General features: G+C 37.6%; 2 protein-coding genes across 7 annotated transcripts in view; one reads left to right on the top strand and one right to left on the bottom strand.

Moving 5' to 3' along the window:
- XPO4 (exportin 4) overlaps nt 1–23,118 on the top strand; it is a 111,930-nt gene that overhangs the window by 67,610 nt on the left and 21,202 nt on the right. For all 4 annotated transcript variants that reach the window (XM_024580749.4, XM_045188111.3, XM_045188112.3 and 1 more), the window contains 6 exons: nt 12,296–12,472; nt 13,089–13,231; nt 13,699–13,844; nt 14,655–14,832; nt 21,080–21,239; nt 21,900–22,069. In XM_024580749.4, the coding sequence (XP_024436517.1) occupies nt 12,296–12,472; nt 13,089–13,231; nt 13,699–13,844; nt 14,655–14,832; nt 21,080–21,239; nt 21,900–22,069 (974 nt within the window). The remainder of the gene's footprint in view (nt 1–12,295; nt 12,473–13,088; nt 13,232–13,698; nt 13,845–14,654; nt 14,833–21,079; nt 21,240–21,899; nt 22,070–23,118) is intronic.
- IL17D (interleukin 17D) overlaps nt 1–23,118 on the bottom strand; it is a 95,874-nt gene that overhangs the window by 3,575 nt on the left and 69,181 nt on the right. The window contains exon 5 of one of the 3 annotated variants that reach the window (XR_008426414.1): nt 17,527–17,941. The exons of the other annotated variants lie outside the window; for them this stretch is intronic. The gene's annotated coding sequence lies outside the window, so the exon portion shown is untranslated. Of the gene's footprint in view, nt 1–17,526; nt 17,942–23,118 lie in introns of those variants that run through there. 3 annotated transcript variants of the gene reach the window in all.

Consider the following 23,118-nt stretch of genomic DNA (forward strand, 5'->3'; position numbering starts at 1 on the left):
ACTTAAAGTCCACAGTTCACACCAGGGTTCACTCTTAGTGTTGTCCATTCTCTGGGTTTGGAAGATGGAAATTATCATGTACCCACCATTATAGTGTCACCCAGAGTAGTTTCACTGCCCTGAAAATCCCTTGTGCTCTGCCTGTTCATACCTCGACCCCACCCCCTGGCAACCATGGATATTTTTATTTTCTCCATATTTTTGCCTTTTCCAGAATGATATGTAGTTGGAATCAAATGGTAATATTAGATTCAGTTTCTGAAATTTAATTTAAAGGCAAAAAGAGGACCAATTCACATACTGAAAGTTTTCTTTCCAAAGCTTTGTTTGGCAGCATCTTCATAAATGCAATTAATGGCTTTTTTATATATTCATACCAGACAAAGGCAGACTTTTTTGTATGGCTGAAGATCTATAGACTCCTAAACACTTCCAAGATAATTATGGGCATTGAAATGTAAGTGCTGATTCCATATTTTGATCACCTTCCCCACCCTTCATTCTCAAATGGAGTAAAGTGGGGTCAAGTAGTTTCATAAGCTCTAAGCCCCTTTCCAAAGCCTTTCTGGCAGCAGGCCTGCCAATACTTGGGGTGTGAGCACATAGTGTCTTGCTGGTACGCCGCAGTCATCACTGTGCACGTGCTCGGGCTTGGCTGCTGGGTGTTGGCCAGGGTGGCCGTGGAGCAGGGCCAAGGGTTTATGAAAAAGCACCCGGTTAGGTTTCAGCTCTCTGCGATTAGGCAGAAAGCTTTAGTTGCCGGTTGTCATTAACCACATTTCTCATACTTTGCCTGATGAGTTACTTGGTCTTCAGAAGGAGCCAGAAGGCTCTTTAGCACTTTTTAGTTATTATTTTAAAGTACCATCTGATGAATGGGAGGGCTTCCTAGGAGTGACTGTTGAACTCTGTCAACAAAAAGGTGTTCACATTTTATTTGTACTTTTCTGTATATGAATAAACTGTAATAGCATGCATGATAAATGTACTAAAAGAACAATGAAGGTAGTTTTTGGAATATACCCCGCTTCTTTCTTGACACACTGGAGGTCAGAGGATGCTACTCCCTAGGTTCCTCTTAAGATGTGGTACCAGTTTGTTTATTTTGGCAAGAGAAACTGTTAAGACTTAACAATTGATGTCTGCAAAACACATGCTTTGTGAAGTGTATAAACAGGCCACAGATGTTTCTGTGGGAAGAAAGGATCTTCGATCTTCATATTCCCATGCTTAGCTCTTAGCATTCGGTAACTGTTCAGGAGTAAAACCACCTTCTTCTCCTGCTGCTAATAACAAATTGAGGATAGCGTTAGCCTTTTTTAGCACTGTGTTTGATCATTTATATATTCCTTCTTTAGTCCTCAAAACCACTATGGATGATATGGATGATTCTATTATATCATGTTTGATACAGATGAAAAACATATGTTATACTGAAATATAATACAATGACCATGAGTGAACCCATGACCTAGTGGAAGAATGTTACAGGTACCATGGTTGATGGTACTAGTGTGCCCCTCCCATGGATAGTTAGTTTCCATATACCTTTTACCAAGTTTCCCTAACATTATTATGTCTTCAGTCACAGTTCTTGCCAAACTTGCAGGTATAAAACATGGTCTTAATTTGCTTTCCCAGGTCCTAATGACATTGAACATCTTTTCATATTGTAAATGTATAATGCCCACGGTCATTTGTATGAAAGACTGGTTTAGTTCATTGCCCCTTTCCTATTAGGTTGTCTTTTACGGATTTGCACAAATTCTCTTTATATCATGTTACGGCTCTGTTTTCCCATCTTGTGGCCCCTCTTCTCACTTTGTGGTATTTTTTTTTTCTCTTTAAGTTGAAATCACTTTAGATTTGCAGAGAAGTTGCCAAGATAGTACAGTTTCTATATACCTTTTACCAAGTTTCCCTGATATTACCATCTTATATAACCATGGTACATGTCAAACCTAACAAATTAATAGCATTACATTTTTATTAATGAAACTGCATGCTTTATTTGGAGTTCACCGCTTTTCCCACCAGTGTTGTTTTTCTGTTCCAGGAACTAGTCCCGGACTCCATATTGCATTTAGACTTTGTGATATCTTGTGATGAGCAAGCGTTTTTCATTGTAGTTGAACTCACTGTCATTTCTTTTGTGGTTTGCATAATTAGCTCCTTGTTTCAGATATTTACCCTTCCTATGTTTTCTTCTAAATGCTTTAAAAGTTTGCCTTTCATGCCCTGGCCTGGTAGTTTGGTTGGTTAGAGCATCCTCCCAATTCACCAGCATTGTGGGTTCAATCTCTGGTCAGGGCACATACAAGAGCCAACCAATGAGTGCATAAGTAAATGGAACAACAAATAGATGTGTCTCTCTTTTCCTCCCTTCCTCATTTTCTCTAAAATCACTCAATAAAAAATTTAAAAGTTTGCCTTTCATGACTTTATCACCTTAGAATTTCATTTTGAATATGGTATCAGGATCTAATTTCATTTCTTTCCATATAGCTAATAGGTTTTTTCCAGCAACATTTATTCATTTATATTTGTAATTTCTGTTCTTTCCCCCCCTAGTTTTATTGAGAATATCATTGTATAAGTTTAAGGTATACAAAATGATGGTTTGACCTACACATATTGTGCAATGATAACCACAGTACATTCAGCTAACATCTGTCATCTCATATAGATACAATAAAATAAAGGAAAAAAAATCTCGTGGTATGAGAACTCTTAGGATCCACTCTCAAGATCTTTCATATCACACGGCAGTGTTAGCTAGTCATCAAGTTGTACATCACATCCCGAGTGCTTATTTATTTTATAACTGCAAGCTTGGACCATTTTGACCCTTTTCTTCCATCCCCCACCTCTGGTAATCACAAAGCCACAAGTCTGTTTTTTGTGAGTCTGGTGGGGTTTTTTTTTTATTCTACATATAAGTGAGATACGGTGTTTGCCTTTCTTTTTCTGACGTATTTCACTTAGCATAATGCCTTCAGGGTCCATCCATGATATCGAAACGGTAGGATTTCCTCATTTTTATGGCTGAATAATATTCCATATTGTGTGTGTGTGTTTATATATAACAATTTATTTATCCATTAATCCATTGATGGGACACTGAGGTGGTTTCCATATCTGGGCTATTGTAAATAATAATGCTGTATGCATGGAGGTACATATATCTTTTTGAGATAATGTTTTTGTTTCCTTTGGATATATTTCCAGAAGTGGAACTCCTGGGTTAAATGTTAGTCCTATTTTTTAATTTTATGAAGAATCTCCATACTAGATTCCACAGTGGCTGCTTCAATTTACATTCCCACCAAAAGTGCACAAGGTTTACCTTTTCACCACATCCTTGCCAACACGTGTTATTTCTTGTGTTTTTGATGACAGCCATTCTGAGAGGTGTGAGGGAGGTGGTATTTCATTGTGGTTTTGATTTTCATTTCCCTGATGATCAGTGATGTTGAGCTCCTTTTTATGTATCTGTTGGCCACCTGTATGTCTTCTTTGGAAAAATGTCTATTCAGGCCCTTTGCCCATTTTTAATCTTACTGTTGTTGGTTATTTTATTTTTCAATTTTTTTGAAAATTTTTTTTAGTAGGAACTAATTTTTTAAATATATTTTATTCATTATGCTATTACAGTTGTCTGATTTTTCTCCCTCTTTATTCTCCTCCACCCTGCATCCCCATCTGCATCCTCCCCCGCCCCCCTGCCTTAGTTTATGTCCATGGGTCATACATATAAGTTCTTTGGCTTCTCCATTTCCCATACTGTTCTTAACCTTCCCCTGTCTATTTTCTACCTACCATTTATGTTTCTTATTCCCTGTACCTTTTCCCCCATTCTCCCTCCTACCCCTCCCTGCTGAAAACCCTCCATGTGATCTCCATTTCTTTGGTTCTGTTCCTGGTATAGTTGTTTGCTTAGTTTTTGTTTTTGTTTTTTTAGGTTTTCTTGTTGCTAGTTGTGAATTTGTTATCATTTTACTGTTCATATTTTTTATCTTTTTTTTTTTTTTTTTTTTTAGTTAAGTCCCTTTAACATTTCATATAATAAGGGCTTGGTGATGATAAACTCTTTTAACTTGACCTTATCTGGGAAGCACTTTGTCTGCCCTTCCATTCTAAATGATAGCTTTGATGAGTAGAGTAATCTTGGATGTAGGTCCTTGCCCTTCGTGACTTGGAAATAAATACTTCTTTCCAGCCCCTTCTTGCCTTTAAGGTTTCTTTTGAGAAATCAGCTAATAGTCTTATGGGAACTCCTTTGTAGGTAACTGTCTCCTTTTCTCTTGCTGCTTTTAAGATACTCTGCTTCTCTTTAATCTTGGCTAATGTAATTCCCATGTGCCTTGTTGTGTGCTTCCTTGGGTCCAACTTCTTTGGGACTCTCTGAGCTTGCTGGACATCCTGGAAGTCTATTTCCTTTACTAGATTGGGGAAGTTCTCCTTCTTTCTTTGTTCAAATAAGTTTTCAATTTGTTGCTCTTCCTCTTCTCCTTTTGGCACCCCTATGATTTGGATGTTGGAAAGTCTAAAGTTGTACTGGAGGTTCCTCAGCCTCTCCTCATTTTTCCGAATTCTTGTTTCTTCATTCTGTTCTTGTTGAATGTCTCTTTTCTTCCTTCTGGTCCACACGGTTGATTTGAGTCCCGTTTCCCTTCCCGTCACTATTGGTTCCCTGTACACTTTCCTTTATTTCACTTAGCAGAGCCTTCAGTTTTTCATCTAATTTGCAACCATATTCAGCCAATTCTGTGAGCATCCCCATTACCAGTGTTTTGAACTGTGCATCTGATAGGTTGGCTCTCTCTTTGTCGCTTAGTTGTATTTTTTCTGGAGCTTTGATCTGTTCTTTATTTGGGCCTTTTTTTTTTTTTTTTTTTTTTTGGTCTCAGAGAGCCTGTTACATTCTAAGGGGCGGGGCTTTAGGTATGTGCTAGGGCAGGGCCACCCACGTTGCTGCATTGTGACGCTGTATGTGGGGGAGGGGTCCAATAGGGAACAGTGCTGCTTGCTCTGCTCTCTGCTGTTTTCAGTCACTCCCGCCAATACCCACAAGGAAATTGGGCCCTTCTGGTGCTGACTCTTGGGTGGGTGGGTTTGTGTACATTCTAGGAGCCTGTGGGTCTCTTTGACAGACTCCCCTGTGAGGCTGGGAGTTTTTCCTGCTGCATCCCCCACAGGATTTTCAGTCAGAGGTTTTGAGGCTTTATTTCCCTGTGCTACAGCCCTGGGTTGCGCAGTCTTTCTCGTTCCCCAGTTGTTCCTCCAGGTTGATGCACATAGAAATGTGGGACCGCCTGGTCCGCCTGCCGCTGCCTCACTCAGTCCACCAACTGCCACCTTGCTGTGGGTCCTCTTCGCTCCAGCTTCCCCTCTCCACCCTTCCCTACCAGTCTGGATGAGTGTGTCTTTAACTCCTTGGTTGTCGGACTCCCATACAGTTCAATTTTCTGGCAATTCTGGTTGTTTTTTGTTTTTAAATTTTTTATTGTCCTTCTTTTGGTTGTGCCAGGGAGCACAGTATGTCTACCTATGTCTCCATCTTGGCTGGAAGTCTTGCTTTTTAGTTTTATGAGTTCTTTATTTATTTTGGATATTAACCCCAGAACAGATACATGGTTTGCAAAATACTTTTTCCCATTCAGTAGGTTGTCTTTTTACTTTTTTTTTTTTCATCCTGCAACATGTATTAAATAGACCTTCTTTCTCAATGAGAATGATTTCCTGGATTTTGCTGTCATATATCTAGTCCTCACATATAGATGGGTTTTTTTTGATTGGTCAGTTTGTCTAACCTGTATTTTACTTTGAGTAGATGTCTGGGTATGATAGGACAAGTGTTGTTCTTTCCTTTCTTCTTGTCTCCACTTTCCAGTTTTTTAGAAGGGTCTTGGATGTACTTGCTTTTTTCTTTTTTTTTTTTTAATATTTTGTTTATTTATATATAGAGAGGGAAGAAAGTGAGAAAGAGAGGGAGAGACATTGATGTGAAAGAGATATAATTGACTGGTTGCCTCTCGCACGCCCCCAACTGAAGACCTGGCCTGCAAACCCAGGCATGTGCCCTGACTGGGAATCAAATTGGTGACCTTTTGGTTCACAGGCTGGCACTCAGTGCACTGAGCCACACCAGCTAAGACTTCGTGTTCTTTCATATAAATTTTCTGTTGTAAAGTTGGGTTGGGTTGGGATTATAGGCAACCTTTAGTGAGAAGTGGGCATCACGACTTTATCAACACTATCCATAAATGTATTTTTCTATACGAATTTAAGTCTAATTTATCTTCTTTTAATAAAGGAACATTTTTTTCTCTAGTACCTTATATTTTTGTTGCTATTATAAGTAGTCCCTTTTTTAAGCCTGGTTTTTCAGATTGCTGCTGGTATAGGGAAATGTAGTTGATGTTTTTATATTGGTATGATATATACTAGCCTTTCAAAATTCTTATTGGTTCTAATAATTTGTCCTTAGAGTCTTTTTAGTTTTATATGGACAATTATATCATCTGTGAGTAATGACAATTTTGCTTTTTTGTGGTCTTCACAATTTCTATTCCTTTTTTGTAAAAAGATTTTATTTATTTTAGAGAGGGGAAAGGAGGGAGAAAGAAAGGGAGAAAAATAAGAGTGTGTGGTTGCCTCTCACACACCCCCTGCTGGGCACTTGGCCCGCAACCCAGGCATGTGCCCTAGACTGGGAATCGAACCAGTACTCTTTGATTCACAGGCTGGCACTCAATACAATGAGCCAAACCAGCTAGGGCTGTACTACTTTTTCTTATTGTACAAAGTTGAATACAAGTGGAAACTAAAGACATCTTCTCTGGCTCATCATTGGAAATAACGTTTGCTGTACATTTTTGAGCTATCTTTTATCAGAATTGCTCATAGGTTTTTTAAAAACATGAGTATTAAAAATTACTAAGTATGTTTCTACTTAATCTAGTAATGTGATAAATTGCTCTTACAGGTTTTTCTAATGTTATTGCCCTTGCATTTCTGAATTGAACTTGATGACCGTGTATCTCAGTCATGTATGAACTGCTGATGTGTTTGGTGTCAGTTACACCAGCCTCACAGGTCACTCTGCAGCTGGCATTCTTTTTTCTCTTCTCAAAATCAATTTGTATAAATTGTGTTTTTGTGTTTGATTGTTTGTTTTTTGGCTAGTTCAGTAGCTCTCACCTGTAAATTTACAGAGGCTGGTATTTGGATGGGGAAGGAGGAGAATTTTACTAACTAAAAATTGTGAGAATTCAGGTTATCCCCAAATATCAAATTTAACAGTAAGGAATGTGTCTGTTTCTTGTTGGTTAAGATTTTACTTTTTCCTTCACATTTATAATTAAAATTTTGTTACTAAGATAATTTCAGAATACAGTTTTAATGTTGTAAAAATGTTATATGTTCATTGGTAAAAGTAATTCAAACTTACGAATTTGAATTAAAATTCTCAAACTCTCATCATTTACCATTTTCCTGTTATCTCTTTATTCATACATCAAATTATATAATACCTTCTTCTCCCTGACTATGGACATTTAATACTTATTCATTATTTTTAAAAATTAATTTGAAAAAGCAAAAAATTAGAAATAAACCATATCCTTGTAATTTCACCTTCTGAAACTTGTTAATATTATGATGTATTTTTCCAGATTTTAAGGCATGCCAATTAGAGTTAAATAAAAACAAAATCATTACTTTTATTTATATTATTATATTTTTATGTCATCAATTGGTGTTCAAAATCATGGTTTTTAATGTAAAAGATTAGGAGAATGGTTCGATAACTTTATTTGCAGTGTTTCAAGTAATGATGCAGCAAACATTCTTACAGGTAAATGACCATGTGACTCCTGTTAGTAGACATTCTAAAATCACTTTCATCTTTCAATTAACCCTTCAGCTGGTGTCTTGTCCACTTAAGGCCACTCTTCACAGCTGCTGTTCATGAATCAGGAAGTCTTTAGAAGAGTGAGTATGTCATAGAGCAGGCGGGTCAAACTCATTTTCACCAGGGGCCACATCAGCCTTGCAGTTGCCTTCAAAGGGCCGAATGTAATTTTAGGACTCTGTAAATGTACAAACTCCTTAACAGGGGACAAGGAGCTCTACATTTGGTAATTAGCATTGCAGTCGAAACATTTTAGGGATTAAACAAGAGAAGAAAATCAAGACTAAAGAAAAACAACAATCTTGATATATGTACTATCAGCTTATCTGTATATAATAAATTTGACTTTTTATTTTTTAAAACATTTTAAAAAATTTTATTGATTGATTTTAGAAAGAGGAAGGAGGGGAGGGAGAGAGAGAGAGAAACATCAGTTTGTTGTCCCACTCATTCATGCATTCATTGGTTGACTCTTGTATGTGCCCTGACTAGGGATCGAAAATGCAACCTTGGCATATTGGGACGGTGCTATAACCAACTGAGACCTACCTGGCCAGGGCTAAATTTGACTATTTAGATTTGAAGTGGGCTGGGAGATACAGTTCCTTAAGAGGATCTGGTACAAAAAGAGGAAGCTCACCTCTTCTCAGAAGTTTTTCCTACTTTAATTAAAAATTAAAAATAAAAAAAATATCTTGCAAAGCTTCAAATAGGAGACAGTGAACAGAATCCTCATTCCCACGACCACAAACGGTGCTTGAACCTGATATTTTACAGCATTCTTGAACCTTTAGGAACTTGTTTTTAGTTTCTTTTTTGATTAGTTCTAGTTATTTTAAACACTGATTTTGTTCTTTCTTGGAGACCTCAGGGCAAAAAGAGCATTTGCTATCTTGCAGTTGCCTTTTGGCTATGTCATACTCTTTTGTAAGTCTGAAATACATTATTGATGTTAGTGATCTGATTTTTCCTGTATCTTGAAACATTTTGATGTTTTATGACCTCAGGAGGTATTTTACCATCACTCATCAATTCCCAGCTGTTAAAAAAGTCTAAAATAATAAGGAAGTGGAGGAGTGATGGAATCATCTAAAGGATATAATAGTGAACTCAGTCACTACAAATGACATAAATAGCTGCTATTTGTTATTTTTCTGCTTTCGAATTGTATTTTCCAAGAAGCTATATAGGAAGTCTAGAGATACCATCTTTTAAGTATTTTTTTTAAACTTAAGTTTCATTGGATACATAAGGAATTCAGAATTTTTCATTTTCTGTTCATAGTAGTAGGAGAAGGAAAATGCCAGAATAACACATTTCATGGTGAGAAAACAAATCAGAAGATGAATGTAAAAGAGACAGCAGCACTCCAGACACTTTAATGATGGTCAAGTTGATAGTATAAGTGAAATCTGAGACTGAGTTGTAGCTATATCCTGGACAGATTCTTACAATTCATGAACAAACAATATATTTCCAAAGCCAAAAAGAAAATATGGCATTCTCATTACACAGGGAAACTTCACCCGATATTTTATGACAAAAGAGTTTGGACTGTCATATTTTGCTAAATGATATTAATACGGTTGATCATTTTTGATATTCATGTAACAAAATTTACTTAATACTGTTTGTAATTGGATTAATGCTGAAAGCAGCATGTACAAAGGTGCATACTGCAAAGGAAGGAAATAAATGATGTATAAATGAAGACAAATTGGTTGAATTCATCCTTTTCATTGGTATTTATAAAAGTCTTTTTTTTTTTTTTTAAATCCTCACTCAAGGACGTGCTCATTGATTTTAGAGAGAGTGGAAGGGGTGGTGGGGAGAGAGAGATGTGAGAAACATTGATTGGTTGCCTCTCATATGCACCCCAACCGGGGACCGAACCCACAACCTAGGTATGTGCCCTGACAGGGAATTGAACCCTTTGGTTTATGGGATGGTGCTCCAACCAACTGAGCCACACTGGCCAAGACGGTATTTATAAATCTTAGTGAATATGCTGTTGCATTTATGGAACCAAGAACTTGGCTGTTCTTCAAGAAAGTGATGAGCTATCAAAGGTTTCAAAAGGGCAATGCATTTTCATGATAGAGGAGCAAAAAGAACCAGGTTAATCAGTCAGTTAGAACCTATTAGAGACAAGTACAGTTGATCCTCATATTTTGCAGATTCCATATTTGCAAATTAGCGCCCTTGCTAAAATTTGTAACTCCAAAATCAGAACTGGTGGCACTTTCACAATCATTCTTAGACAGACACGTGCAAAGAATGATGGTTAATAGAATTGCCTGGCTTGCTTGTTCCCAGCTGAGGTCAAACAAGGCAGTTTTGTTTTCAGTGCTCTGCCTTCCTGTTTCAGCCCTCATGCTGCAAACAAGCGTCCCTTTCACACTCTCCAGTGATAATTTTCTGTATTTTTTTGTGAAATGGGATATTCTGAATTTTTGTCTTAAGATGTTGCAGTTCTTCCTATGCATTGATTGGATGATTCCACTTTTTAAAATGGCACGGCCTCCCCCCCACCCCCACTCCACCCCCAGCATTGTGCTGAGTGCTGTCCGGAGTCCAGAGAGCAAGGAGGCCATGATGTGGAGCAAATGCAGATGTTAGACAAGTTGCATTCAGGCACAGCTTGCAGTGCTGTTGCCATGAGCATTTGTAAACAAACTTCAAACAAGGTGGTGTGTTGATCTGTTTGTTCTTCTGTACCTGGTGAAAAACAGAAGGAACCTAACCCTGAGTGCACTAATTCAGAGTTCATGGTGACTTTATAGAACACATATGCCACAAATAGCAAGAATGGACTGTTTACAAGATGACTGTGTTCCAGTGACTTTCAAAGAATGTTGTCTATTTTCATTATGCAGCAGGTTCTTGAATAACATTGTTTCATATCAATCAGCCTGTGGTAAAAGTGGGTTACCTACCTATGACATCAAGTAAGGGCTTAAACTGTATGTAAACTGTATGTTAAGGCCAGGAAAAAAGGGAATAAAAAAATGGGTTTGTTATGTTTAAATTCTTACTAAAATTATCTAATGATGTTCTTTTTACTTTCCCTTCATTCTTATGTAAATTTTTCACAAAATTACTTTAAAATATTACAAATTTTTGTAAGGTTTATTAGACCCAGAAAATAACTTTCCTTGTAGGCAGTGGGTTAACAGAAGCTGAAGGCACAAGGAAATGATGCACTGGAAGCAGTTTGCTTGGTGCTTACATGTCATGAACTGGTGGTAGTGTCCTCGTGGTCCTGCTGAATCTGAAATACGTGGTGTAGATATTTTAGTACTTTCCTATTTTGAGTTACTGACAAATTGATGAAAGTACTCTCTAATGAAGGTTCCAGAGTTCTGTATTTGTAGGTGAGGCCAGTCTGTTTGCTGTAGACACCAGAAAAGCAAGTTACAGATAGATCTATAGATCTTCAGTGTTCCTAGGTTCACTGAACAGAATGTCAGAAATGGTGGGTTGTGTCAAAACCTTTCTAAGAGTGAATGTATACATAGTTCAAAGACTCTGCTGCTTTATTTGTAACTGTGAGACATGTCGTCGCTAAAAACTAACCCTGAAATCTCTGTTTATCTCTTATGGCTATTAGTGTATTTTCTGTAATTTTCTGTTTCTTTCTCATTTTCCATTGAACTGAGCTTGAAAGCACAAATGGTACATTATGTGTCTATGCTGAGCGTAGTGCTTGTGCTTGACACTAAGTATCCTGGGTTTCTTTGAATGGTGTCTAGTGAATGTGTGATGAAGAAATCAATGCACAGGTTAAATTATGTGTCCAGGTTACTAATTCAGTAGGAAGTCCTCAGCACCTTCCTTAAACTCCTCTGTAGGCTCTGTCTTACTTTTAATTTTTAAAAAATTATAAAATTTTAAGGAGCGTCTGTGAAGTTCTCCCCACATTCTTGAACATGCTGGTTAGGTTAGTCATCATTCTCCAGCTTTTTAAAACTCATTCAAAAGTGTGTAGTAAGTACACATTTTATCTTTTCACTCTAACAGCTATCTTCTTGACTACAGAAAAATGTTAATATTATTTTTATGTGAAAAGTACATGTTCCATAAAGCACAGAGTTAGCTAGTCTTGTTAAGAAATAAACATTAATTCCTGTTTGCCTAAGAATTGTTTAAATTGTTAGAAAGATTTTAGAAAGCTTAATAGGAAGCCTGTGCATTCTTTACTACAATGCTTGACTTGACTGGTTAGTTTTAGAACAAATTCAGCTATATAATAGAATAATAGTTGGGAGCCTTTATTAAAGGAAAAACTTATAAAACTAAATGCATAGCTATGTGACTCTTGTTGTAATACTCACCTAATATTTCTTTGGCCGTTGTTTTGTGAAACTTTTTTCCTTCTAGCTTGATAAAGATGACATGGTCTACATGGAAGCGTACGACAAGTTGCTGGAGTCCTGGCTGACTTTGGTCCAGGATGACAAACATTTCCATAAAGGCTTTTTTACCCAGCATGCAGTTCAAGTCTTTAATTCTTACATTCAGTGTCACCTGGCCGCTCCAGATGGCACAAGGAATTTGGTAAGTTTTAAGCCAGATTATGATTAAAAATTTGTTTCATCATAGGCTCTGTTTTGTCTATTTTATCCTCTTATACCTTGTGTAATGCTAGAAATTTGGGCTAAGCTTCTTTAGAGGATTTGTTGAGAGCATTAGATGGAGAGCAGAAGTGGTCCCTTGTCTAATTGTATCATGTTTTGTGGGATGCGACTGGTAATTACCTCCTTTGTCTTCAGTTTTCAGTTACTCACCTGTGTCTTCCTAGTTGTTAAGTGGTATGAATGACTTCTTGTATCCAAGGACCATGGATCTTAAAGATTTCAGATCTTTTCAGTGACAGAAGTTAAATTGTCTGATGTGGGAGGAGGGTTGTGGGTGGGCAATTAGAACTGTGTTTATGTGTGTGCTGTGGGTCTGTCCTTCCCTTCTTTCTCTTCTGTGTTTCCCCCTTTGGGTGACTATAGGGCTGTCAGCACCGTTAGATAGGGGCCCCTGGACAGCTGCACTGAAGGTACGCTCTGTCCAGCTCCCCTTCTCGTGTGAAGCGCGGAGGCTGTTTCACAGTGCAGCAGGAATGCGTGGCTTGTGAGGCGATGGCGTGCAGCTCATTACTCATTATTTCTCTCATTGATAACAGACTGCCAATGGTGTGGCCTCTCGTGAGGAAGAGGAAATAAGTGAGCTTCAAGAGGATGATCGAGACCAGTTTTCAGATCAACTAGCCAGTGTAGGAATGCTAGGAAGAGTTGCTGCAGAGCACTGTATACCTCTTCTGACAAGGTACACAGTCCACCGAATCCACGGAGCAAAGGCTCTGTGCTCACACTTCCCTGGAGAGCACTTCACATACTCTCCCACCCCGCATGCACCCAGCACACTGGAGCAAGTGGACAGAAACATGCTCAAAGTTGCATTCCTGGGCTGGTACGTTGGAGCCCAGGCACTCCAGCACAGATGGCAGAGAGATTATGGAAACATGGAATGAGACATGCTTTGACCCCTATCAGTAAGAACTTGGAATAACCAGTTTTCAAATGCCAGTTGTAAACCTCGATTATTTGTAAAGCGCTGTTTTAGTTCTCTCATAAATGATAAATCACAGTTCCTATAGTGCAGTTGTGTATGATAATAAATATTTTTGTATATGTGTTTTTGTGCTAAGATCTTAATTTATGTTGTTTCACACATGGAAATTGTTATTCTAGGCCTCTGCTTATTGAACTTTATGAAACTATTTTTTCTTTTAGTTTATTAGAAGAGAGAGTAACAAGGCTCCACAGTCAGTTACAGCGACATCAGCAGCAGTTACTTGCTTCACCTGGTTCAAGAACCATTGACAACAAAATGCTGGATGACCTGTATGAAGATATTCACTGGCTTATTTTAGTTACAGGTTGGTTGGTTGTTTCCTTTTAAAATGTAATTGCCAGCTGAGCAGTTTAAGCCTTAAAAAGAAGCTTCATATATTAAAAATAATAGTCCATACATAGTGTTGGATAAAATTTGGTGACAGCTGCTATATGTTACAGCTATAGATGCATTTTTAAAAAAATACTGGCTAACATATATTCAGTGCCTGTTGCATACTGAATGTTTTATGTGGAGCTTATTGTAGCCCATTGAATTGGTACTATTATTAGGAATTATTGTTGTCACTATTATCCCCTTCTTATAAATGAAGAAGCTGAGACTTGGAGAGTATAAGGAACTAGCCCATGGCTATACCGCTATTAACTTTTGGAGCCAGAATGGAAATATAGGCAGCCTGACTTTTAGAGTCTTCTGTAACCATACTGTTAGTGTTTCTGTATTTTAAATAATCAAGAAAAAAATCTTAATTTTTGAAAAGGCGTCCCCAAATACTGACTTTTGACATAGCTAATAGTGAAATTCCTATTAACTTTACAGAATATATTACTGAAAATGATTAAAAAGTAGTAGATTAAAAAGCCTACATGTCAGTATAAGTGATAAAATTGTTGAATAAACATTTGTCCTTTGTTCTTTCCTGTTTTCTGAGAGTAAATTATCTAAGAAATAGAAAGTTTCTTCTCATCAATCTTGAAATTAACATATTAAATTTATAATTTACTTTTACATCAACTTATATGATATATAAATCAAATAAAACAAAACATTTATAGTACAATTTGATAAATGTAGATTTGTTAAGTGTTCATTTTTAATTTTTTTTAAACTGAAGGCTACCTCTTAGCTGATGATACTCAGGGAGAGACTCCGCTAATACCTCCAGAAATAATGGAATATTCCATTAAGCATTCATCTGAAGTTGACATTAATACAACACTTCAAATTTTGGGATCTCCAGGAGAAAAGGCTTCTTCCATCCCAGGGTACAACAGAACAGATTCTGTGATTAGGTAATATGAACTCTATAGCTGTGCTCTTGTAATTTATACTGTTTTATTAAGTTCTGAGTTGATGGGTAGATGACTCGAGTGACAGACACATTGTAAATCTGATACATGAAAGAAGATAAAACTTGGAGAAGCCTTGAAATAAACAAGGACGGAAAGTACTCAGTATATTTAAGCAGCGCCACTTGGGGAGATTGACAGCCATACCCAGCACTGAGGAGAACAAGCGCACAGTTCTTCTGAATTCAGGGAGACTTTGAGGGGACATGTGCTGTAATGCACTGTGACCATATCCCTGTCCATTGGGAAGTAGTACTGATACGGGTACAGGCACTGTAGATGCAAGAAACAGATTATGACATTCTTATAGACCAGATGAACGTTAACAAGTACTTACTGTTCATAAAGATACAATTACATTTTAGTGTCTTTCTTAAGGAAACTGATTCTCATAAAATAGAACTATTTATCCCAAATATGTGAAACTTGAAAGCCCTGCCAGTGAAGTTACAAGACCTTGTGCCTCAATTGAAAGAATTCACTTTAATTTTCCTAATAGCAATGGCAACTGTTTCATTACTTTTTAATGATGACATTGAGGAGGGATAAACCTGAACTAAGTGTCCTCCTACAAGTGAATTTGAAAACAGCATTTTAAATTTCAGTATTTTTAAATTTACGTGGCAGGCAGAGGTATCAGTGATGAAATAACATTGGTTTTGTCAGTTACAAAAGCAGTAACTCACACAAGGTGCTGTGCCCCTTATTCTTTTTATCTTAATGCCAAATACATGGGTATCATTTGAGCCTGTGCAGTAGAAAGTATGACTTTTAAATATTGAACTTGTACGCTATTATCAAGGAAATGTTTGGGAACTTAATTCTTTATCATTGCATTTTCTTGTTTTAAATAAAATATCAGTGCTCTATTGGAAAAGTTTTCTCTCTTCCTTTTAGGACGACTGTAGGCCTATGATTAAGTGTCTGGAAATCATTGCTTTTGCTTTGGTTTGATTCATGGTGAATGTTAATTCAAGGCAGTTCATTTCAGGTTGCTGTCACGTGATACTCTCTGTCATATTTCTTGCCTGGGCAGTATCATCAGGGATGCTTTCCTTGTATTTTCAGTGCTTTTTCAATTTTTGCCAGTCCCAGTCACCACTGTGGGAGCAAAACATTTTGGTATCTGAGAGCACAGACTATGGAGGAATAAGGAAAGAGTTGAAACACCACCAAAAAAAAAAAAAAAAAATCACCAGTTTTTGCTTTATTTTTTTAGTCCAAAGAATTAATGTGAAATTGAATGGTATACAGGAGAAATATTACTTATTTGATTAAAAAATAAATGTACATTTCTTGAAGAATATATTTGACAAAAGTTATTGAGTACCTCCTATGTATCCGTCACTGGTTTATGCATTTGGGCTACATTAGTGAGCAAAAAAGAGAAATTGCTCCCCTTTTGAAGCTCCCTGTAGGGGAGAGACAATGAATCAGTTAATTTTGTTTATGTTAGGAGGCCATGAGAAGCTGTGGTAAGAAGCTGAGCACGGTGAGGGGATTAGGAGTGCAGACTCAGGGACTGCTTGTAACTTTATTTTTTTAAATATTCACCTGAGGATATGTTTATTGATTTTAGAAAGGGGAGAGAGGGAAGAAAGTGAGAGAAACATTGATAGGAGAGAGAAACATTGATTGGTTGCCTCCTGTATGTGCCTTGAGCAGGGATTGGACATGCAACCTTTTGGTGTACTGGAGGGATGATGCTCCAACCAACTAAGCCACTTGCCTGGGCAACTGCTTGTAACTTTAAATAGTGTAGTCACTGTTGGCTTCCTTTAGAAGGTGTCTGGTGAGCCAAAGCTTGCGGTTGGTTAGGGCCTGGGAAGGCTGGGGAAAAATATTGCTACAGTGAACAGTGGATGCAGAAGTCCTCATCTAGGCCCTCACTGCAGGCCCTCATCCAGGACCAGCAGGGCTCACAGTGGTGGGTGGAGCACAGTGAGGTGAAATTGTGTGGCAGGTGGAGTTAGAGAGGAAATAGAGGGGAATCAGTGATGTCTTTGGGCCTTTATGGTATCTGCTATGAATGGAGTGGGTGCTTCTGTAGGCTTTTGAGCAGAACAGGTGACCGTGCTACATTAAGAGTGGACTACCAGGGCCAGAGGTGGGAGCAATGAGACCAGTGAAGAGACTAGTTGCTCTCATCCAGAGAAAGATGCTGGTTCAGATTAGAGTGATAGAGGTTGTGAGAAATTGAAGAAAGCTCTCTTTGACTCACCGTGCTGACTTCTGGTTTATGAAATGCAAAGGTTATCCCAAGATTTCCCATAATACCAAAGACTGTATTCTACGGGACACTGGTCGCTGTCAGAAATGTAAAACATGTTCAGATAGCATGCTGAAGAGGCAAGTAGGACCAGGGTGTCAATCTTGGGAGAGCAACAACTAAAACAGTATTGTGACGTTGTTGTCAGCTTTTCCAACTCCCCACTATGCCAGGGTCTGAGGGTGCAGTAAAAGTGTGATAGTGATGTGGGAGGATCAAAGGAGGGCTCCTCGGAAGAGGTGGCATTTACACTGACACTGAGGGGATGGATGGGAGTTTGCAGCATGCAGGGGAAGAGGAAGACTATCCCAGGCACTGATAATAACTGAGCAGGTGCCAGGAAGGAAGAGGAGGCTGGCATGCATACAAGGGGGAGAGGTGCCTGCTGAGGGTGCAGAAGTAGGGTGGGCTGTGGAGCAGGATTAATGAAGTTGGAGTAAAAGTGTTGAAAAAAGTTTCAAAACAGGGAAGCGAGCTGATCACATTGTGTTAGAGGATTGCAGTTTGGAGGCTGGATGACTGGTAAGTTAGGAAGCATTTCTGTTAGTGGAGTAAAAATGATGGGAAGGGCAGGTGGATGACGGGGGTTTCCGGGCACCTCGCAGGGACTTTTAGGTTGGTCGAGGGTGGTGAGGAGAGAGGCAGGAATGAGGACAGGCTACTGGGACCCCCAGGTTCATCTATCTGTGGCTCTATTCTTGACCTTGCTCCCACTTGACAAAAAAAGGCAAAACTCCTCTTCATTCGAAGTCTTATTGTGATGGTTGGCAGATGTGTAGAAACCTGCGAAATACCAAATAGTGTGGTATTGGAATTGAGTGACTGAGTAATAGATAACCAGTAATTCTACAGATCAGGAGGTTTTTAGTCCTTTGCCTTAAATAATACTGAAGAGTGACCTAATCAACTTGTCAGCTATCATATTATTAAAAATAGTTTTTGGTGGTAGAGCTGTGTGATTTTTGGCATATAACTTGCAAGAAGTTCAAATAATTGAGGAATCTGCTATTTTAAAAATGCCTTCCATTTACTTATGAGAGTGAGTTTTCTCAGATTTTTTATCTATTAAAATAAAAAATAGGGGCCAGATTATACTTAACTCTGTCTCATTCTAGTGATAAGTAATGTTTTTTCACAGATAAACTGATTTGGAAAATAAAACACTGCTACATTAATCTCATTCAGATATGCGTAAAATTCTATATTTACGTTTAATACTTTATTTAAATGTGTTTATATTTTGTGCAATTGTGTACTAATAAGAATTGTAATAACTCAATCCAGAAGACATTTTAAAAGTCTTAAGGTCATTGGAAATTTAGAAAAATTATATTTTAGCATCTAGATATTTGTTTTAGAGAAGTATATCGTGTGATCAATAAAATGAGTATAGTCCTGGCCAGGTGGCTTGATTGATGGGAGCATCCTCCCGTACACCAAGAGGTTGCGGGTTTGATCCTCACTCCGGTTACATTAATACCTAGTTTGCGGGTTCAATTCTCCAGTCGAGGTGCATACAAGAGGCAACCGATTGATTCTATCTCACATGGATATTTCTCTCTCTCTCTCCCCCCTCACCCCCTCTCCCTCTTTCTTCCTCCCTCTCTTTCCTTCCCTCCCTCTTCCTCCTGTCTCTCCAAAATCAATAAACATATCCTTTGGTGAAGATTAAAAATAATAATACATAAAAGTTAAAAATAATAAAAATAAAAATAATATATATAAAAACCATTTATTATATTAGGATAAGAGTCTGGTGGGGTGGGGGGAGTGAAACCAAAACAAAAATTTAAGGAGAAAAAGAAACAATGTAAAGTTTCTAACTCTTAAAAACTTGTTTATTTTTTCAAATGGATGATGGTGAGTATTGGCAACAGTATAATTAAACTCCAGTGCATAAATTTAAATGGCCACTGTAACTATTTCTATTCTGTTAGGCTGACAATTGTATCATTTAAATCTATTCTTTTAAAAAAAATTTTTCTAGATATTTTAATGAGATTTCTTTGTTTTAGAGAATACCTTAAAAAGCATCAAATTCTGTCTCATCAAAACTATTTATTCTTACGGGGAGAATTTGATACGTCCACTTAAATGTGTTGTGAGGTCATCAGGGTGTTACTGTTCATATGCGCCCTAAAATAATTTTGTTAAAAGTTCGAGCCTGGTGGTAGGGGGAATATATATAGTGAAAAAGGAGAAGAACCTTAGGAACCACCTGTTTAAAGAAGGAAGTCAGGGTAGAGGAGGATGTCAAAGCCTGGGGAAGAGTAAGAAAGAGCTGAGGGGAACTAAGGGAGATGTGCAAGGGAAGGCATTTCAAAAGGGCAGAGTGTCCGCAGTGTCTGGCATTTTGGGGACATCCAGCCGGATAAAGAACTGAAATGTCCATAAGATTTCATCACAGGCGGATAGTTTCAGTCATCTGGAAAATAGTAAGGACAGTAGAAGCCAGACTTCCTGTAATTAGAATGCCTTTCTTGGTTGGCATTAATAGTAACAAAATGGTTTGATAATGGGTTCTTTCCATCAAATCCTGCTGCTTTGCCTTTTAGCTGAAGTCAAGTTAAATATACAAGGTCCATCCAGAAGGTATGCAGCCATGTAATATGAAAAACAGAGACATTTATTAGAAAAGACACAAGAAACACTGTATACAGGACAATGACACCTCAGTCCCCTTCAAAGTAGACACCTTGGGACCTCACACAGTCACTGTCAGCTGCCCCGTCATATTTCCTGAATCTCATAAATGGTCTGAAATCTCTTCCATTTCAAAGGAAGAGATTTCAAAGGAGATTTTAGTTTTGGGAAAAGGCAGAAATCACAGGGCACCAAATCTGGACCTTAGGGGGCTGAGTCACCTTGGTGATTCAATGTTTCACCAAAAAATTCTGTACAAGATGTGATGTATGAGCAGGTGTGTCATTGTGGTGAAGCTGCCAACCACCAGTGGGCCATAGCTGCAGCCTTCTGAATCATCTGAATAGTTTCCGTGGAGGAATGTTCAAGCTTAACCCAAAATTTCACACAGATCTGTTGCTCTACTCAGTTATTTTGAATGCGATGGCCACACAGTACACATACTCAATGGTGTCTACCACCCCCACTGACTAGTACATTGAAGTCATCGTTGTTCACACATGCGCATTCCAGTCCACTCTCCTTGGCTGCCAGGTTACATCACTGTTGCACAAACTGTTCTCTTTATATTGACAATGGCTGGACTTTTTCAGGACAGACTTCGGAAATATGTATAGATCACTTCTGGTTATGTGCTCCCCTAACCCACCTGGAACAAACGCTTTATTTTTCTGCATGTTGTGCCTTGTTATTAACATAACACCCAGCCATTAAGTAGTGTAGGAAAGGACATTATGTACATTATGTAGGCCATTTTTCTAGCAAGAGTTTTATTTTAAAATACCATTAAGAATTCAGATTGTTAAGAAATGAATAGGACTATTAGATTTAGAGACAGGTTTCAATATTCAGAACATTCTAGATAAGTGAATTACCAGACCCTGAACCACAGAATGACCAATGTATAAAAACAAACAGTACTAACGATGGCAGTGTTAAGTAGTAATGGTGTGCTAAAGAATTTAGCATTTACTCTGAACTTTTAATTTTATGTATTTCTCCATTTTGAATCTGAAAAATCTCTTTAGAGAGTAATGCAGTAACAACTTCAATAGAAGGGTGTCTTTGGCCATGAATCCCCTCAGCTTTCTTTGTCCCGTTTACTACTTCCTGAAAGGTCAGCAACAAAGTGGGGCATTTTTCTGCAGCCTTATTGATGAAAATTTCAAGTATAGCCTGGCCTAAATCCAGAGAGCCGGGAATCAAAAAGGGACTTTTATGAAGAAAATAACTAATAAGTAGATCGAAGAATGAATGACTTCTTTTTTGTACCCATAGGCTGCTATCTGCCGTTCTCAGAGTTTCAGAAGTTGAGTCTCGAGCGATAAGAGCAGATCTCACTCATCTGCTAAGCCCTCAAATGGGCAAAGATATTGTTTGGTTTCTAAAACGCTGGGCAAAGACTTATCTCCTGGTGGATGAGAAGCTATATGATCAGGTCAGAATGTACAACTGTTTAATTTCATTTGGATTTATGATGATAGCATTTGTAGAAATGAGAACATTTTCTTTGTTATTTTCTCATTAAAGTGTGACTAAGAGCTGAACATGTTCCACATAGAAGAGAACTATATGAATGGCTTGTGATTTTGATAACTTTTCTTAGGGTACGTCATTTGATTCAGCATACGTTAACTAATATTAAGTTATAGATTACTCTTTGAGAGTGGATTAATTTATGTTCTTTGTATTTGATGTAAATATCATGTTAGTGTGTTAATAACAACAATTATAGTTAATAGGAGTATAATTGAAAAATTTATCATACTTTACCATGTATAATGCACACATTTGTTTTTGTGCTAATTGTACACAGGATTATTATACCCATGGTATTTAATCATTGTACCCATGTACAATGCGTGTCCTCACTTTTCCCTCAAAAATTTGGACAAAAAAGTCTGCATTATACATACCAAAAATATGGTAGGTGGGTTGAGGTTCTCTTTTTTTGGATTTACAGATATGAATTCAATTACAAAATTGATGTGAAGTAAGCAGTACTTCATTTTTAGATGCTGATTTCAGTTGATTTTTCTGTGGATTTTTTTTAGCTGATCTTTTTTTCTGACCTAAAAAAATTGATTTTCTCTTCAAGATAAGTCTGCCATTCAGTACAGCATTTGGAGCAGATACAGAGGGTTCTCAGTGGATTATTGGCTACCTCTTACAGAAAGTTATCAGTAATCTCTCAGTGTGGAGCAGTGAGCAGGACCTTGCAAATGACACTGTGCAGCTCCTTGTCACTTTGGTGGAAAGAAGAGAAAGGTAAGCTGCTGGTAAGAGTGGGCTGTGTGTGTATAACTTCAATTTGCTTTTTAGTGTAGACTTTGCAAGTGGCACACAGTTACATAGTCTTAAGGTCCAGGCAGACCCTGCATTTTTGGAGCCATGTGTTTAAAAAACAATGTCATGGCCCTGACTGGTTTTGGCTCAGTTGCTTGGGCATCATCCTGCAAAGTGAAAGGTGACCTGGATTCCCCATCACCTGGATTCCCTGCATATGCCTGGGTTGCAGGTTTGGTGCCTGGTTGGGGCATGTATGAGGGACAACCAATTGATGTTTCTTACATCGATGTGTCTTTCCCTCTCCTTCTCCCTCTCTTCCCCTCTCTCTACAAATAAAATTTTTAAAAATCTTAGAAAAAAACCCAAAAAGTCATGTTACTGTTATAAGTGCAAATAGAGATTTCCTGTGTTGGTTGCAGAAGTGATGGTTGCATTGACTGTTCAAGGATTCATCATTGAAGTATCTTATGAGTAGCATGCATGTTTAATATAGTAATTTATTTATAAATTAAAGTTTTAAAAAACTTCAGAAGATTCCCATTTCATTTTGCAGGTATTCTATTAGTATTATCTCATTTTAAAGATGAGAAAAATTAATAACTTAATAATTTAATTTAATTTTGCAAAGTAAAATATTTAGTGCATTCTACAGTAAATTCTGGAAATGCATCATTTTTCTCTTTCTGCATAGGAATTCAATTATTATTGTCACTATTGTCATTGGTTACTATATTTATTGATTACTTATAATTTACTAGATACTGTTTGAAGCTTTTCATACAGATTATCTCATTTAATCACATCAGTCTCAGTCCTGAGATTTGGGTTGTTATTACTGTTGTTATTCTTATTTTACAGATCAGGAAGTTGATAAGAAAGAGTAAAAAATTTTACATTGTCATATTCCCAATGGGATTTGAATGCAAGCTTGTGGGACTCCAAAAGTCTATGCCCAGTTTACTGTACTTTAAAATTAGTGAAATCCAGCTACCCTCCATTTTCTTTACTTAGTATACATACAGTGTAAG

This window comes from Desmodus rotundus, chromosome 3 (assembly GCF_022682495.2).
Source record: "Desmodus rotundus isolate HL8 chromosome 3, HLdesRot8A.1, whole genome shotgun sequence".
NCBI lineage: Eukaryota > Metazoa > Chordata > Mammalia > Chiroptera > Phyllostomidae > Desmodus > Desmodus rotundus.